At 40.3% G+C, this 16,980-nt stretch overlaps 1 protein-coding gene across 2 annotated transcripts; it reads left to right on the forward strand.

The window, feature by feature from the left end:
- Positions 1-928: 928 nt before the first annotated feature.
- On the forward strand, positions 929-8,981 carry LOC125542633 (probable chromatin-remodeling complex ATPase chain). 2 transcript variants are annotated; one of them, XM_048705745.1, is made up of 26 exons: positions 929-1,249; positions 1,728-1,859; positions 1,985-2,088; positions 2,829-2,944; positions 3,877-3,974; positions 4,106-4,285; positions 4,367-4,588; positions 4,721-4,855; positions 4,937-5,219; positions 5,309-5,382; positions 5,531-5,751; positions 5,831-5,918; positions 5,995-6,088; positions 6,183-6,371; positions 6,458-6,489; positions 6,579-6,658; positions 6,735-6,824; positions 6,950-7,019; positions 7,163-7,205; positions 7,295-7,353; positions 7,438-7,603; positions 7,706-7,884; positions 7,960-8,175; positions 8,284-8,379; positions 8,472-8,585; positions 8,691-8,981. In XM_048705745.1, exons 1-26 carry the CDS (start codon positions 1,019-1,021, stop codon positions 8,709-8,711), a joined length of 3,333 nt encoding a protein of 1,110 aa, XP_048561702.1. In that variant the 5' UTR covers positions 929-1,018; the 3' UTR covers positions 8,712-8,981. The 2 variants fall into 2 exon arrangements, with proteins under 2 accessions (XP_048561702.1, XP_048561701.1); XM_048705744.1 differs by having other exon boundaries at positions 930-1,249; positions 8,263-8,379.
- The last annotated feature ends 7,999 nt before the right edge of the window (positions 8,982-16,980 follow it).

Genomic DNA, 16,980 nt, shown 5'->3' on the forward strand with positions numbered 1-16,980 from the left:
CCTCCACCGGTCGTGCAGCCCGAGCAGCTCGACGACATGAGGAGGAGGCGGCGGCCATGGCTGAGGCCAGCATCGGTGCCTTCGCCCGAGCCCATGCAATAGTCCGACGACCGAGACCGCTATCAAGGCTCGGGCATAGTGTGTGCGGCCGCCGCACAGGGCCCCATTTGCGAGGGGAGTTGGTATAGTGCCATGCTGCGACCGTTAAGGGAGCGATTTGCTCATGTGCGCGGGCGTTGGTAGGCTAGCCCAATACTTTGGATCAAGCACTTGTACAGAAAGCGTAGATTTGATTTGTGGGGTTTTGTTTTCTATTAATTCTTTCCACAACATCAAAAAATTAAATGTGTTTAGAATATTTTATGAATTTTACAAAATATAAAAGATTCATGAATCTGAAAAAATGATCACACTTTAAAAAAATGTTCATGAATTTGAATAAGTTGACAAATTCAAAAAATGTACACATATTTGAAAAACTGTTTTCACAGATTGAGAAAAAACGTTCGCGATTCCAAAAATTGTTTGTGGATTCAAAAGTGTTCATGATTTTGTTTACAGATTTTAAAAATGTTCATGGATTTGGAAAATGTTCACAAATTCTAAAAATGTTCACAAAATTGAAAAGGCCTGTGTAAATCATTTTCCCCTAAAATACGCACCGCATTTTTAGTCACTTCGGCATCGCAAGTAGGGCGTTCACCGACAATCCATCCCCAACGAAGGAACGTTCTCCAGATAAACACGTAAAAAAACTGTCTTTTTACCGAGCCCAGCCATCTCTACTCGCCCGGGCGGGCCCAAACCCAAACCCAAAAGAAAAGAGGCGGGAAGCCTCAAACGCGTCCCGCCTATTCGGCGGGAACGGGCTTCCATTTCCAGGCGCCACATAAATAAAAGCGAACACCACTCCTCTGCTCCCACCCTTTCTTTCCCCCCAAATCGCCCGGCACCTCCAATCCCCGTCGCCCCCCGCCCAGAAACCCTAACCCCAGCCCCCGCCCCCGCCCCAGCCCCGATGGCGAGGCCGGCGAGGCGCCGCGTCGTGGAGGAGGAGGAGGAGCAGCAGGACCAGTCCGACGCCGGCGGCTCCGGATCCGGCGAGGAGGCGGGAGGGGGCGACGCGGAGGAGGAGGTCGACGAGGAGGAGATCGAGGCCGTCACCACCGGCGCGGGCGACGACGAGGAGGAGCAGGAGGACGGCGGGGAAGAGGACGGGGAGGAGCCGGAGTCCGACGACGACGACGAGGTGAGCGTGGGGGCTCGATTTAGAGGGTTTTGGTGCTCGATTTAGAGGGTTTGGGTCCATTGATAATTAGTTTGGTTCATAGTTATCTGCATCCCGTCCCAGCTTCAATAATAATTTGGAAGCATTTTTGTATAGTAGTACTACTAGTAATAATAACAATAATAAAAATAAAATAGAAATAATTTTTTAACAATATATAGTAGCAGCAGCAGCAGCAGTAGTAATAATGATTTTGAGACATTACCAGGTTTGAATATGCCCTGGATCTGGACTGAATTGAAGCTACTGCTTTGAAAAAGTGGCCCTTTCCATGCCTTACAATGCAATGCAGTAGTTGTCTAGGTGCTTGCAGTCTTTGTATTCTTGTGCAAAGTAGGAAGCATGGCAAAGGTGGCTGCAATGATGTTTGAGCTTTACCAGTTTATGTGCTTTCGTAATATTTGCACTATTTGCGCCTGCCTAACTGTTTCCGTTGCAGGCCGAAGACCCTGTTGGAATTCCAGAGGTAGGGAAGCAAGAACGAGCCAGGCTCAAACAACTTCAGAAACTGAAGAAGCAGAAGATCCGAGAGATATTACAGACCCAGAATGCTGCAATTGATGCTGACATGGTGTGTTTCTCCTTTTGTGAGATCCCCTGAATATAAATGCCCTTCTGCAACTGATTTGCATCGTGTGCGCATTTGATGCACATTCTTTGGTGTATATTGCATTCTCATCGTGGTTTTGATCACAGAACAAGAAAGGGAAAGGGCGATTGAAGTACCTGCTGCAGCAGACAGAAATATTTGCCCACTTTGCAGAAGGAAGCCAGACTAAAGAGAAGAAGTCGCGTGGAAGGTGATTCTTGGTTATGTTTTTTTTTTAAAAGCAATCCTTGGTTATGTTAGTGCCACTATATAGTACTTTACTATGAACACCCATCTTGGATGACCAATAGAAATTGCAGCCACATGTGCACCGATCTAATTTGAAACATCAATGAAAATTGAAGAAAAAAAATTCTCTCATAGCACTACTTCCATTTGCATTCCCCAAACATATGGTTCTGTCCATCCTCATTTCCTGTCTTCCCTAATAACTATCATTAAGTTATAGGGTTGCTAACAGCAGTTTGCGGTCCCTCTTCCCATTGAGCTCCACCATTGCAGCAGCAGCATGTAGCCCTACTGCACTGGCGTTGTTGCAACAGCAGCGTGTCACTGTACAGTGACTGCAGTGCAGATGCACACGCGGTACAGGGTCAATGTCCATCTTCAATCATATTGCAGAACGACGAGGCGACCTAAAATCTTGTCTCCTTTTCTGGTTAATAGTATGGAATTTCCAGGAGTGCACTTCTTGTGAGGGAATTCATTTACTTTTTATTTGTATTTCTAGCTGTGCGATTATTTTGGATTCTAAGTACACCTGTTAATTGTGGCAGTTTATTTTATGTTATAGTAAATTAGCAATAGCTTTTAGCTTAATGTTGTGGGTGCTCCTGTTATTCTGTATGCTGGGTTGCGAGTGTAGTCCATTTACTCCTAGATTCCTGTGTCTCTTTATTCTATTTGTTGCTAATGTGGGTCACACTCTAGGGGACGCCCTGCGTCAAAGAGGAGGGCAGTAGAGGAGGACGATGAAGAGTACCTCCAAGAGGAGGAAGATGCACTTGCTAGTTCAGTTGGAACACACTTGCTTGTGCAGCCATCATGTGAGCCTTTCCTTGTTGACCATTGGTAGCTGATTTATATTACAGTTCACTTCACCTTAATAACCAACTTAAGCCGACATATGCTACTCTTTTCTTGCTAGCTACATGGATTTCTTTCCATAAGATCAAAATGACAATGAAATATGACATACATTCAAAAAACACATAACTGAACAGTTTATTGTGGCAATGAACCAACTTTGTTCTGTAGTTGATTATCAGCAACTTGTTTTCCAAACCATGCAAACATATATTTGATGGCTTAATAAATTATAAATCAGCAGTGTATCTATTTGAGTGGAACTCCTTGTACTTAGATTAAACATCATAATGTTACATTTTTAAGAGACCTTTATGTACCATGCCAACTAGAACTTTAAAGTTTTGGTTGATGTGGCGAAGCTAGGGGATAGAAGAGCCCCCTTCAGTTCCCCTTGGGGCTGTGCATCCATATGAGAACATGTTTTTTTGACTTGTAGCAATCTATGTATTCACTGTGACAGGCACAAATGAGCATGTGTTACAAGTGGCTGGGTTGGTTAGCAACTTAGCCTGTTGACTCTAACATGATTTTGTTTAAAATTGTGTAAGTGAATGTATGCTAAAGACTTCCGTTTCGTAAAAAGAACATCATATTTTATTTGTGACAGGTTGACCAAATTATCTGTAGTTCTAGACTTCTAGTTCCATGAAACTTAATTATTAGTGTATTTTGATTTCTAACTAAATGTGAACTATTTATAATGGATGGATCTTTTGTTTTATTTCCACCAATTATTTCATATAGTCAAAAACATGCTGACGCTATCTGACCCTGTTCTTGTTAAAATCAACTAATGGCACCAAAGTCCTTTGTAATAGGATGACATCTTCAATTTTCTCTAGCATATGTTAACTACCATGGTCGTGCACTTATTATGTTTGCTTTGCAGGCATAAATGGACAAATGCGAGATTACCAACTAGCTGGGCTTAATTGGCTCATACGGCTGTATGAAAACGGCATTAATGGAATATTGGCTGATGAGATGGTATGTTTGATGTGTTAACCACACAATAGGCTAGTCGCTAAAACCTTTTCAGTATTTTATTCATTCAGTATGGTGGTAATGTTCAATGCAAGTTACTAACCTTATCCTTGTCTTGCCATTTATTTACTCAGGGTCTTGGGAAAACTCTTCAAACTATTTCACTGATGGGCTATCTGCATGAATTCAGAGGAATAACTGGTCCTCACATGGTTGTTGCGCCAAAGTCTACTCTTGGTAACTGGATGAACGAAATTGCTCGTTTTTGTCCCATTTTGCGTGCTGTGAAATTCTTGGGAAATCCAGAAGAGAGGGTTGGTCTTACATCCCTGCTTTTCAACTATAATTGTTACTTCAGCTGGCATGTTAACTATACTTTATTACTGTTTGATCAGAATCATATAAGGGAGAAATTGCTACAGCCAGGAAAATTCGATGTGTGTGTGACCAGTTTTGAAATGGCAATCAAAGAAAAAAATTCATTGAAGCGTTTCAGCTGGCGCTACATTATTATTGATGAAGCTCATCGGATAAAAAATGAGAACTCTCTTCTTTCTAAGACGATGAGGCTTTTTAGCACTAACTATCGTCTACTCATCACAGGCACTCCACTCCAGGTAGGTTGCCTTTGGCAGTGCTATTTCTTCTTATTATATATGTACAGCATGCATTGCAACCACTGAATATATTGTTTTATATTCGTCAATCTTATTTTCAGTTTCATCACTTACCGATGTAATGTATTGCAGAACAATCTCCATGAGCTTTGGTCTCTACTCAATTTCTTGCTGCCTGAGATATTTAGTTCTGCAGACACCTTTGATGAGTGGTTCCAAATTACTGGTGAAAATGATCAACAGGAGGTTGTTCAGCAGCTTCATAAGGTAGGGATGTAACACTCATGCTCAATGAGTGCCAGTATGTTTGAATTAGCATTATAATTCATGTTTGTAATTTTTTTGAAGGTTCTTCGCCCATTTCTTCTCCGGAGGCTTAAATCTGATGTTGAAAAGGGTTTACCTCCAAAGAAAGAAATTATCCTTAAAGTTGGGATGTCTCAGATGCAAAAGCATTACTATCGAGGTCTGCTTCAGAAAGATTTGGAGGTTATTAATGCTGGTGGTGAACGTAAAAGATTGCTTAACATAGCCATGCAGTTACGGAAGTGCTGCAACCATCCATATTTATTCCAAGGGGCAGAACCGGGCCCACCTTACACAACTGGTGACCATCTTATTGAGACTGCAGGTATGTTTTTTATGCTGACCATTTTGTTGTTGCAATTCTATAATCCTGCTTTGGTTGCTTAATAACAACTCTTGTGATATATACTGTAGGGAAAATGGTGCTCTTAGATAAATTGCTGCCCAAATTAAAGGACCGTGACTCCAGAGTGCTTATTTTCTCACAGGTGATCATTTATCATTTACCATACAGATTTAAATATCGCATATTAGGAAATCATGGTCACACGTGAGTTACTAAACACATGCACCTTGTTACAGTTCATTGATTCCCCCCAAAGTACCTTGCTTTATTTGACATATCACTATCTGCAGATGACCAGGCTTTTGGATATCTTGGAAGATTATCTTATATACAGAGGGTATCAGTTTTGCCGAATAGATGGAAGTACAGGTGGACAAGATCGTGATGCATCCATTGATGCATTTAACAAACCAGGAAGTGAGAAGTTTGTTTTCTTGCTTTCAACCAGGGCTGGTGGACTTGGTATCAACCTTGCCACTGCTGATGTTGTGATTCTTTATGATAGTGATTGGTAAGCTGGTTTTTTAGACTGCAAACTATACATCTATAAGTTGAATCTGATGTTTTTTATGGTTCTAATGTATCTGCAGGAATCCACAAGCTGATCTTCAAGCTCAAGACCGTGCGCATAGGATAGGTCAAAAGAAAGAAGTTCAAGTTTTCCGATTTTGCACCGAGGTTTGTTAAGTTATGTTGAGAATATCAAAATATTGCTTTTGGCAGGTGTCTGTCTAACAATGAAACTAAATTGCAGTATACCATTGAGGAAAAAGTGATTGAGAGAGCGTACAAGAAGCTTGCATTGGATGCTTTGGTTATTCAACAAGGACGATTGTCAGGGCAGAAAAGTGAGTTTTTGCTGCTTGTTATTGCTATCTTTTGGAAGATTTTGTTGTTGTAAGTAGGATATGTAATAGTTTGACCTTATTGTTTTCTATGCAGCTGTCAATAAGGATGACTTATTGCAAATGGTTAGATATGGTGCGGAAATGGTGTTCAGTTCCAAGGATAGCACAATAACAGATGAGGATGTTGACAGAATTATAGCTAAAGGAGAAGAGACAAAAGCAGCGCTGGATGCAAAGATGAAAAAATTCACAGAGGATGCCATTAAGTTTAAAATGGATGACAGTATGCACCTCTCTCTCTCTAAATGTAACATGGGTGATAGTATGCACCCCTAACTAATATCTCTCAAATCGTTTTTTTCTCTGCAGCTGCTGAATTGTATGATTTTGATGGTGATAAGGTAATGATCTGCTCACTTGATCACGCACTTGAAATTTAGTTAAATGTCTTGTCAAGCACCAACTGACTCTGCTTTTCGATTGCTTAAAGGAGGAAAACGAGGCTGATTTTAAGAAAATTGTTGCTGAGAATTTGGTGGTCGAGCTACCTAGGAGAGAAAGGATAAGGAAGTATGCCACTCATATTTGGGGTGTTGCATTATGTACTGTTCACTTGTATTTACCTAACTTTGACTTATTGTTGTAGTTACAATGAGTCTGAATACTTCAAGCAAGCACTTCGCCAAGCAGCGCCAGCTAAACCCAAGGAACTACGGATTCCAAAAATGCCAACTTTGTAAGTTCTTTCAGTGTTACTATCTATTTTGATTTTCTTAAAAGAAAAATCAATCCTGCTTGTTGCTTGGTATTTCCTGCTTGTTGCTTGGTATTGCCTGCTCACTGCCTATGTTTTTATGTTAGGCATGATTTCCAGTTCTTCAACAGTCAAAGGCTGAATGAGTTGTATGAAAAGGAAGTCCGACACCTTGTGGTAATTTCTCAGCTAGATTTATGTTGAGCAACAGCTTAAACGTTTTTTTTTGCTTCTTTTGTGCTTGCCCCACTACCCAGTCCATTGTTTCCCAGTTGTCATTGATAATTGTTGCCCAACTTTATAATATCTTTACAATGCAGCGAACCAACCAGAAGAAAGATACCATTGATGGTGAAGATGAAGGTACTGGTACTGCTAACTCTTGCTTCTCTAAGTGCATTACAGCATCTAACTACACCATGCTAATGATATTATTCTTCTGCAACACTCAGATCAGGTGGAACCTTTTACTGCAGAGGAGCTGGAGGAGAAGCAGCGGTTATTGGAAGCGGTAGGATTATATGCAATATGAAAGAAACATCAATCATCTTTTTAACTCTCCTGACATTCTTGTTTACTATGATACAAAATTTAGGGTTTTGCAACATGGACTAAGAGAGACTTCAACACATTTATTCGTGCATGTGAGAAATATGGTCGTAATGACATAAAGGGTATATCCTCTGAAATGGAAGGGAAAACAGAAGAAGAGGTTCAACGATATGCTGAAGTTTTCAAGGAGAGATACATGGAGCTGAGTGGTAAGCAATTGAGTCAGTTCATCAGACATCATGAAATATAGGGTTATTATGTGAGTGGTCAACTGTAAATGAATGTTCACGTGTTTGTCCCTGTCTAATCAGATTATGAGAGAATTATCAAAAACATCGAAAGGGGTGAGGCAAGGATAACTCGCAAGGATGAGATTATGACAGCCATTGGGAAGAAGTTGGACCGCTATAAGAACCCATGGTTAGAGCTGAAAGTTCAGTATGGCACAAACAAAGGGAAGTTCTATAACGAGGAATGTGACCGTTTTATGGTATGCCCTCTCCCTTCTAATGCATACCGCTTCAAGTTTGTGACATGATCATAACAAGAACCTGTTATGTTTCAGCTATGCATGGCGCACAAGCTTGGTTACGGGAAGTGGGATGAACTTAGATCTGCCTTTCGCAAGTCACCCTTGTTCCGATTCGATTGGTTTGTGAAGGCAAGAAGTGCACAAGAGCTGGCTAGGCGGTGCGACACGCTTGTCCGTCTAGTTGAGAAAGAGAATCAGGAATACGATGAGCGAGAAAGGCAGGCACGGAAGGAGAAAAGGCTTGCTAAGGTAGTTTCTTACTGTTGACCATCCTCGTCTTGATTTTGTTCTTCTTACGACATTACTAATCTTGGTGATCATTCCTTTGTCATGCAGAAGATGACACCAACAAAGCAAAAGATGACACCAACAAAGCAGAAGATGACGCCAACAAAGCAAGCTGCATCAAGGGCTTCAGACGGTGAGACGGCTCCAGCGAATCCATCCAAGAAGGTAGCAGTTTCTTATTGCTGAACATCACTGGTCTTGATTTTGCTCTTCTAATGACATTACTAATCTTGGCGATCTGTTCCTTTGTCATGCAGAATAAGACACCAACAAAGCAGAAGATGACACCTACAAAGCGAGCTGGTGAGACGGCTCCAGTGACCTCATCCAAGAAGCGACGGCAGTCCCTCATGGACGACTTTCTGGGCTCGGTATGTCCAAGCAAAATCCTTTTTGTCAGTCAGTCAGTCCAGCACAATCTGGAGATGCTTCTTCTGCTGCTTACTAACCTAGCTAAGCTGAAAACAATGTTGCAGGGAAAGAAGGGGAAGGCGTAAGCGTGGGTGGTGATCCCATGTTGCCTTGTCAGGAGATGTTTTGGACTCTGGCCTCATCCAGCGGTTAAAGCCTCTTATCTTATATATGCTCGACGAATGGTCGGTTAGGTTAATCACTGTCCAAGTAAGTTTAATGCATGTGTTGTGGTGCCACCTGTGGTGAGTGCATCAGGATCGGTTGAACTTTGAATGCTGGCCTGGTCTTTTGGTGTTTGCACATGAAAAATGACTTCAAAAATGGTTTTGGAAAGGAACTGCATTGAATTTCAATTTGCTCTAGATGAACCATCTCCAGTTCTCCACAGTATTTTTCTAACACAACCCAGTACAGGCTCACTTGAAGCCTTCCGTTGCATTTCCATGTTCAGCGCCGGTGAGGCCCTCCGCCCTCGGCTGCTGTCGGAACGACCTTGTTAGCCGGAGTGCTGGTGGTGCTGCCGTGCGCGGTGTGGTGGAATATCCCCTCGCCGGCAGGTGGCATGCCGCTGTGGGGGGTTCATTAGACTTGGCAGATTCTGTTACATCTGCTCAAAAAAAAGGCAGATTCAGTTACATTTGCTAAAAAAAGGCAGATTCAGTTACAATACTTGGCTAAATAGCTCCTTCTAAATGGCATTCTACGTCACAGTTTTGCTCAACGGTAGTGGACTTAGGCAGGGTGATGCCCTCTTGCCAATGCTTTTCATAATCGTCATGGACTCTTTATGCAAGCTTTTTGAAATGGTGAGGAATGTGGGATTTTGTACCCTTTTGGAAATAAACACTTGCATCCCGCAGCGATTGTCCGTATACGTAGATGATGTGGTTGTCTTCCTAACAGCCAAACACAATGATGTTGCTACTGCTAAGCTTCTTCTAGAGATTTTTGTTGTTCTTCAGGTTTGGAGTGCAACCAACGTACAAATGCTCTATTTCCCCAATCTTTTGTGAGGATCTGATTGGTGAATTTGAAAGTTTGCTGAACTGTCAAACTGGCAAAGAGAAACTTCAGTATGGCCGTGTGCATCTTTTGATGCAGAGGCCGAGGGTTCAACTGTCTTTTTACAAAAAAGGAGAGAATTTTCAATGCTTATTGATAAATTAAGAGATAGATTTGGGCCATGGTGTACTGGTTTTTCTGTACCAAAGTGGTCGTTTAATCCTAGTGCAAGTTGTGTTGCTGAGCCTCGTCCTCCACTTTCTTTTGGCCAGCAAATTTGTTTCCAACTCACTAGGCAATGACCACCACTAACCGCTTTCTTACCTTTCCAAAGAAAGGCTCTCCGAATCTTGTCAATCTAAACACCCATGGAGGGGGGTCAAGTGACATTAAGTGAAAAGTCAAAATGGCCAGCAACACAACTTGCACTAGGACTAAACAACCACTTTGGTACAGAAAAACCAGTACACCATGGCCCAAATCTATCTCTTAATTTATCAATAAGCATTGAAAACAAATTTTCTGTACCAAAGTGGTCGTTTAATCCTAGTGCAAGTGCAAGTTGACTTCCTATTTCGCGCGGTACACACTTGAAACAACCACCCCTGCTCCCTTGTGCGGCCCATGTGCTGGGCGGCAAACGTCGTGTTTCTCTCATTTCGTTTTTTTTTTGCCTTTTGTTTCTCCTTTTCTGCTTTTGTTTTTTCTTCAAAATAATTCAGGATTCCGAACAAGTTCCAATTTTTTAAATGCAAACATTTAGAAAATAATTGAGAAATTATAAAATGTTTCGAGATTTCAGATAATGTTTGGAAATCGTAAAATATTCGAGGATTAAAGAATGTTCATGATTTTGAAAAAATGTTCACATATTAAAAACTGTCAAGGTTTTGAAAATATATTCGTCAAATAAAAAATGATCATGATTTTTTAAAATGCCCCATATTCAAAAAATGCCCGTTGACTCAGTTTTTTCAGAATTTTAAAAAATATTAACGAATTTATAAAAAAATCTAGCGAATTGGAAAAGGCTTAGGATTTAAAAATGCTCATGAATTTGTAAAAAATCTTCATGATATGAAAACAATGTTCACGAATTCCAAAAAATATTCATGAGTTAGAAAATGTTCACAATTACAAAAAGTGTTCACGAACTTGAAATATGTACATAAAATGAAAAGGAAAGGAGAAAAAGAAAGAAAATAAGTAAAACAAGAAAGAAAATAAAAAATAAATATAAAAGAAAAGTCAAAAATAAAAAAGGAAATAAAAATGGAAAATGAAAAAAAAGGAAAAACCAGAAAAGACCAAATGTATGTTGCATTTAAACAAATGTTCATGAGCTTCAATAATATGTTCTTAACATTTCTTAAAAATGTTTATACAATGTAAGTAATGTTCACATAGTTTTTTTAAAAGTTTGGTATCATTAAAAATATTACAATATTTACTTAATTTTTTCCAACACAAATGAAAGTATATATTCTAAACAACTACTTGAAAAAATATTCTTCATTTATTTTAAAATATTAAACATGTATAAACAAATGTTTTATGTGTATACTAAAAATGTACAACGTGTATAAAAAGTAATAGACATCAAGGTGTATATTTGAAAAAAAGTTAATCAAGTATTTAAAAAATGGTAAACATGTACTAGAAAATGTTGCTAATGTTTACAACGTGTGTAGAAAAAATGTAGACATATATTAAAAAAATTAAACAAAGGAAAAAAGAAAAAGAAAAATACGAAAAACGGTGAAAATTAAAGAAAGAAACGAAAAAACCTAAGAGAAAAAGAAATTCATATAAAAACCGATGCAACAGTCAAAATCCTATAAGGAAACTACGGAAAAAAACTAGCGTGACAGCTACAGTACCGGGCAAGAGGCGAGCCGGAGCTACATCTTGCAATAAGTTACACACAGCGGGTGCGTCTATACCTCGCTTGGGGTGACTTAGATTGGTCTCTCGCTGAAGCTAACTCGCGAGTGGGCTCGCCCGCGAGGTGTTTATACAGACCTAGTGAACACACCGAAAAACTAAAAACGGAGTACCTGGTCGCATCAATATTTTTTTAATCTTGTATCTGATAAATGTTAAGTCAGGCATTTGAAAAATATTAAATGTGTATGGGAAAAATGTTGACCATGTATTCAAATTTTTTAATCTTGTATTGAAAAAATGTATTAAAAATGTACAATGTGTATGAAAACAGTAGACATAGATTTTTTTTTAAAAATGTTAACCAGTTATTCAATTTCTTTAATCTTGTATTGAAAAAATGTTAAACGTGTATTAAAAATGTACAATGTGTATGAAAAAAATAGTCATAGAAAAAGTTTTCAAAAATTGTTAATCATGTATTTAAAAAATGTTTAACATGTATATGAAAACTGTTTTCTGATGTATATAGAAAATATTGATGTGTACTGAAAATAACTTAACATGCGTTGAACATAAAGGAAAACCAATGAAAACTGTTTTCTGTTTTCCTTGAACATGTTTTTCCACTTTTTGACAGTAACTGTGATCATCCATCATATATGGTTGACATCAGACCATATAGCATTATTAGAGATGTGCTCACTTCTAGTTTTCCCAATGCGCCAGAGGATGCAAGCACAAAAGAAATTGGAAGCAACATGATTATCATTTGGAGTCCACTATGTAGCAAAAGAGATAAAATCTACACCTAACGGTTTATCATCGTATATTGCAACTGCTTCCCAAATTTTCCTAGCAACCGCACATTTGAAAAAAACCTGGTCTATTGCCTCTGGTTCGGGTTCAGAGAAGAACACACATTGTATCACCTTGATATTTCAATTCAATGAAATGCCCTTTATCGAAAAAATCTAAAGGCTTGTCCACGTGACAGTTTCTCTAGATTATCTATGGTCATGAGTTTACTGTTACTTAGGAGCCAGAGTGAAATTTACAGTCTAGCGGAATGGACCATACAGAAGGGATGTACTCCCTCCGTCCTATAATGTAAGAGCGTTTTTGTGTCAAAAACACTTTTATATTATGGGACGGAGGGAGTGAATAGGTTGGACACCTCTGGAACTGATGTCACTCTTGCATTGTCCTCAACAATCATTCATCTCCCCGCACCCTTTTGGGCGGCCTATGTGCTGGGCAGAACGCGTCTTGTTTTTCTCATTTCATTTTTTTGCCTTTTATTTCTCCTTTTCTGTTTTTTGTTTTATCTTTAGAATAATTCAGGATTCCAAAAATAAGAAAATAAAAAATGGTGAAAATTAAAGAAAGAAACCAAAAAACCTAAGAGAAAAAGAAATTCATAGAAAAACCGATGCAACAGTCAAAATCCAATAAGGAAACTACGGAAAAAAACTAGCGTGGCAGCTACAGTACCAGGCAAGAGGAGCTTGCATCTTGCAATAAGTTACACACAGCGGGCGCGTCTATACCTCGCTTGGGATGACTTAGATTGGTCTCTCGCTGAAGCTAATTTGCGAGTGGGCTCGCCCGCGAGGTGTTTATACAGACCTAGTGAACACACCGAAAAACTAAAAACGGAGTACCTGGTCGCATCAATATTTTTTTAATCTTGTATCTCATAAATGTTAAATCAGACATTTGAAAAATATTAAATGTGTATGGGAAAAATGTTGACCATGTATTCAATTTTTTAATCTTGTATTGAGAAAATGTAAAAAAATGTATTAAAAATGTACAATGTGTATGAAAACAGTAGACATAGAAATTTTTAAAAAAATGTTAACCAGTTATTCAATTTCTTTAATCTTGTATTGAAAAATGTTAAACGTGTATTAAAAATGTACAATGTGTATGAAAAAAGTAGTCATAGAAAAAGTTTTCAAAAATTGTTAATCATGTATTTAAAAAATGTTTAACATGTATATGAAAACTGTTTTCTGATGTATACAGAAAATATTGATGTGTACTGAAAATAACTTAACATGCGTTGAACATAAAGGAAAACCAATGAAAACTGTTTTCTGTTTTCCTTGAACATGTTTTTCCACTTTTTGACAGTAACTGTGATCATCCATCTGAAGGAAATATGCCCTAGAGGCAATAGTAAAGTTATTATTTATTTCCTTATATCATAATAAAAGTTTATTATTCATGCTAGAATTGTATTAACTGGAAACATAATACATGTGTGAATACATAGACAAACAGAGTGTCACTAATATGCCTCTACTTGACTAGCTCGTTAATCAAAGATGGTTATGTTTCCTAACCATGGACAAAGAATTGTCATTTGATTAAACGGGATCACATCATTAGTTGAATGATCTGATTGACATGACCCATTCCATTAGCTTAGCACCCGATCGTTTAGTATGTTGCTATTGCTTTCTTCATGACTTATACATGTTCCTATGACTATGAGATTATGTAACTCCCGTGTGCCGGAGGAACACTTTGTGTGCTACCAAACGTCACAACGTAACTGGGTAATTATAAAGATGCTCTACAGGTGTCTCCAAAGGGACATGTTGGGTTGACGTATTTCGAGATTAGGATTTGTCACTCCGATCATCGGAGAGGTATCTCTGGGCCCTCTCGGTAATGCACATCACTTAAGCCTTGCAAGCAATGCAACTAATGAGTTAGTTGCGAGATGATGTATTACGGAACGAGTAAAGAGACTTGCCGATAACGAGATTGAACTAGGTATTGGATACCGACGATCGAATCTCGGGCAAATAACATACCGATGACAAAAGGAACAACGTATGTTGTTATGCGGTCTGACCGATAAAGATCTTCGTAGAATATGTAGGAGCCAATATGGGCATCCAGGTCCCGCTATTGGTTATTGACCGGAGACGTGTCTCGGTCATGTCTACATTGTTCTCGAACCCGTAGGGTCCGCACACTTAAGGTTTCGATGACAGTTATATTATGAGTTTATATGTTTTGATGTACCGAGGAGTCCCGGATGTGATCACGGACATGACGAGGAGTCTCGAAATGGTCGAGACATAAAGATTGATATATTGGAAGCCTATGTTTGGATATCGGAAGTGTTCCGGGTGAAATCGGGATTTTACCGGAGTACCGGAAGGTTACCGGAACCCCCCGGGAGCTATATGGGCCTTAGCGGGCCTTAGTGGAAAAGAGAAGAGGCAGCCAGAGATGGGCCGCGTGCCCCTCCCCTCCCTTGGACCGAATAGGACAAGGAGAGGGGGCCGGCCCCCCTTCCTCTTTTCCCCCCTCCGCGAATCCTATTCCAACTAGGATTGGGGGGGAATCCTACTCCCAGAGGGAGTAGGACTCCTCCTGGCGCGCCTCTCCTAGGCCGGCCGCACCCCCCCTTGAGCCTTTATATACGGAGGCAGGGGCACCCCAGAGGAACACAAGTTGATCCACGTGATCATATTCTTAGCCGTGTGCGGCGCCCCCTGCCACTATAGTCCTCGATAATATTGTAGCGGTGCTTAGGCGAAGCCCTGCGACAGTAGTACATCAAGATCGTCACCACGTCGTCGTGCTGACGGAACTCTTCCCCGACACTTTGCTGGATCGGAGTCCGGGGATCGTCATCGAGCTGAATGTGTGCTAGAACTCGGAGGTGCCGTAGTTTCGGTGCTTGATCGGTCGGGCCGTGGAGACGTATGACTACATCAACCAAACGCTTCCGTTGTCAATCTACAAGGGTACGTAGATCACACTCTCCCCTCTCGTTGCTATGCATCACCATGATCTTGCGTGTGCGTAGGAATTTTTTTGAAATTACCACGTTCCCCAATAGTGGCATCCGAGCCTAGGTTTTATGTGTTGATGTTATATGCACGAGTAGAACACAAGTGAGTTGTGGGCGATATAAGTCATACTGCTTACCAGCATGTCATACTTTGGTTCGGCGGTATTGTTGGATGAAGCGGCCCGGACCGACATTACGCGTACGCTTACGCGAGACGGTTCTCCCGACGTGCTTTGCACATAGGTGGCTTGCGGGTGACAGTTTCTCCAACTTTAGTTGAACCGAGTGTGACTACGCCCGGTCCTTGCGAAGGTTAAAACAGCACCAACTTGACAAACTATCGTTGTGGTTTTGATGCGTAGGTAAGATTAGTTCTTGCTTAAGCCCGTAGCAGCCATGTAAAACTTGCAACAACAAAGTAGAGGACGTCTAACTTGTTTTTGCAGGGCATGTTGTGATGTGATATGGTCAAGACATGATGCTGAATTTTATTGTATGAGATGATCATGTTTTGTAACCGAGTTATCGGCAACTGGCAGGAGCCATATGATTGTCGCTTTATTGTATGCAATGCAATCGCGCTGTAATGCTTTACTTTATCACTAAGCGGTAGCGATAGTCGTGGAAGCATAAGATTGGCGAGACGACAACGATGCTACGATGGAGATCAAGGTGTCGCGCCGGTGACGATGGTGATCATGACGGTGCTTCGGAGATGGAGATCACAAGCACAAGATGATGATGGCCATATCATATCACTTATATTGATTGCATGTGATGTTTATCTTTTATGCATCTTATCTTACTTTGATTGACGGTAGCATTATAAGATGATCTCTCACTAAATTATCAAGAAGTGTTCTCCCTGAGTATGCACCGTTGCAAAAGTTCTTCGTGCTGAGACACCACGTGATGATCGGGTATGATAGGCTCTACGTTCAAATACAACGGGTGCAAAACAGTTGCACACACGGAATACTCAGGTTATACTTGACGAGCCAAGCATATGCAGATATGGCCTCGGAACACGGAGACCGAAAGGTCGAGCGTGAATCATATAGTAGATATGATCAACATAGTGATGTTCACCAATGAAACTACTCCATCTCACGTGATGATCGGACATGGTTTAGTTGATTTGGATCACGTGATCACTTAGAGGATTAGAGGGATGTCTATCTAAGTGGGAGTTCTTTAAGTAATTTGATTAATTGAACTTAAATTTATCATGAACTTAGTACCTGATAGTATCTTGCTTATGTATATTTGATTGTAGATAGATGGCCCGTGCTGTTATTCCGTTGAATTTTAATGCGTTCCTTGAGAAAGCAAAGTTGAAAGATGATGGTAGCAATTACACGGACTGGGTCCGTAACTTGAGGAATATCCTCATTGCTGCACAGAAGAATTATGTCTTGGAAGCACCGCTGGGTGCCAGGCCTGCTGCTGGAGCAACACCAGATGTTATGAACGTCTGGCAGAGCAAAGCTGATGACTACTCGATAGTTCAGTGTACCATGCTTTACGGCTTAGAATCGGGACTTCAACGACGTTTTGAACGTCATGGAGCATATGAGATGTTCCAGGAGTTGAAGTTAATATTTCAAGCAAATGCCCGGATTGAGAGATATGAAGTCTCCAATAAG

The sequence above is a fragment of the Triticum urartu genome, chromosome 3, assembly GCF_003073215.2.
Source record: "Triticum urartu cultivar G1812 chromosome 3, Tu2.1, whole genome shotgun sequence".
Lineage (NCBI taxonomy): Eukaryota > Viridiplantae > Streptophyta > Magnoliopsida > Poales > Poaceae > Triticum > Triticum urartu.

Coding starts and splice junctions, on each gene's coding strand:
- LOC125542633 (XM_048705744.1), top strand. CDS start 1,019: ATGGCGAGGCCGGCGAGGCGCCGCGTCGTGGAGGAGGAGGAGGAGCAG. Junction 2,945..3,876: donor CTTGCTTGTGCAGCCATCAT/GTGAGCCTTTCC, acceptor TTTGCTTTGCAG/GCATAAATGGACAAATGCGA. Junction 6,490..6,578: donor ATGATTTTGATGGTGATAAG/GTAATGATCTGC, acceptor GATTGCTTAAAG/GAGGAAAACGAGGCTGATTT.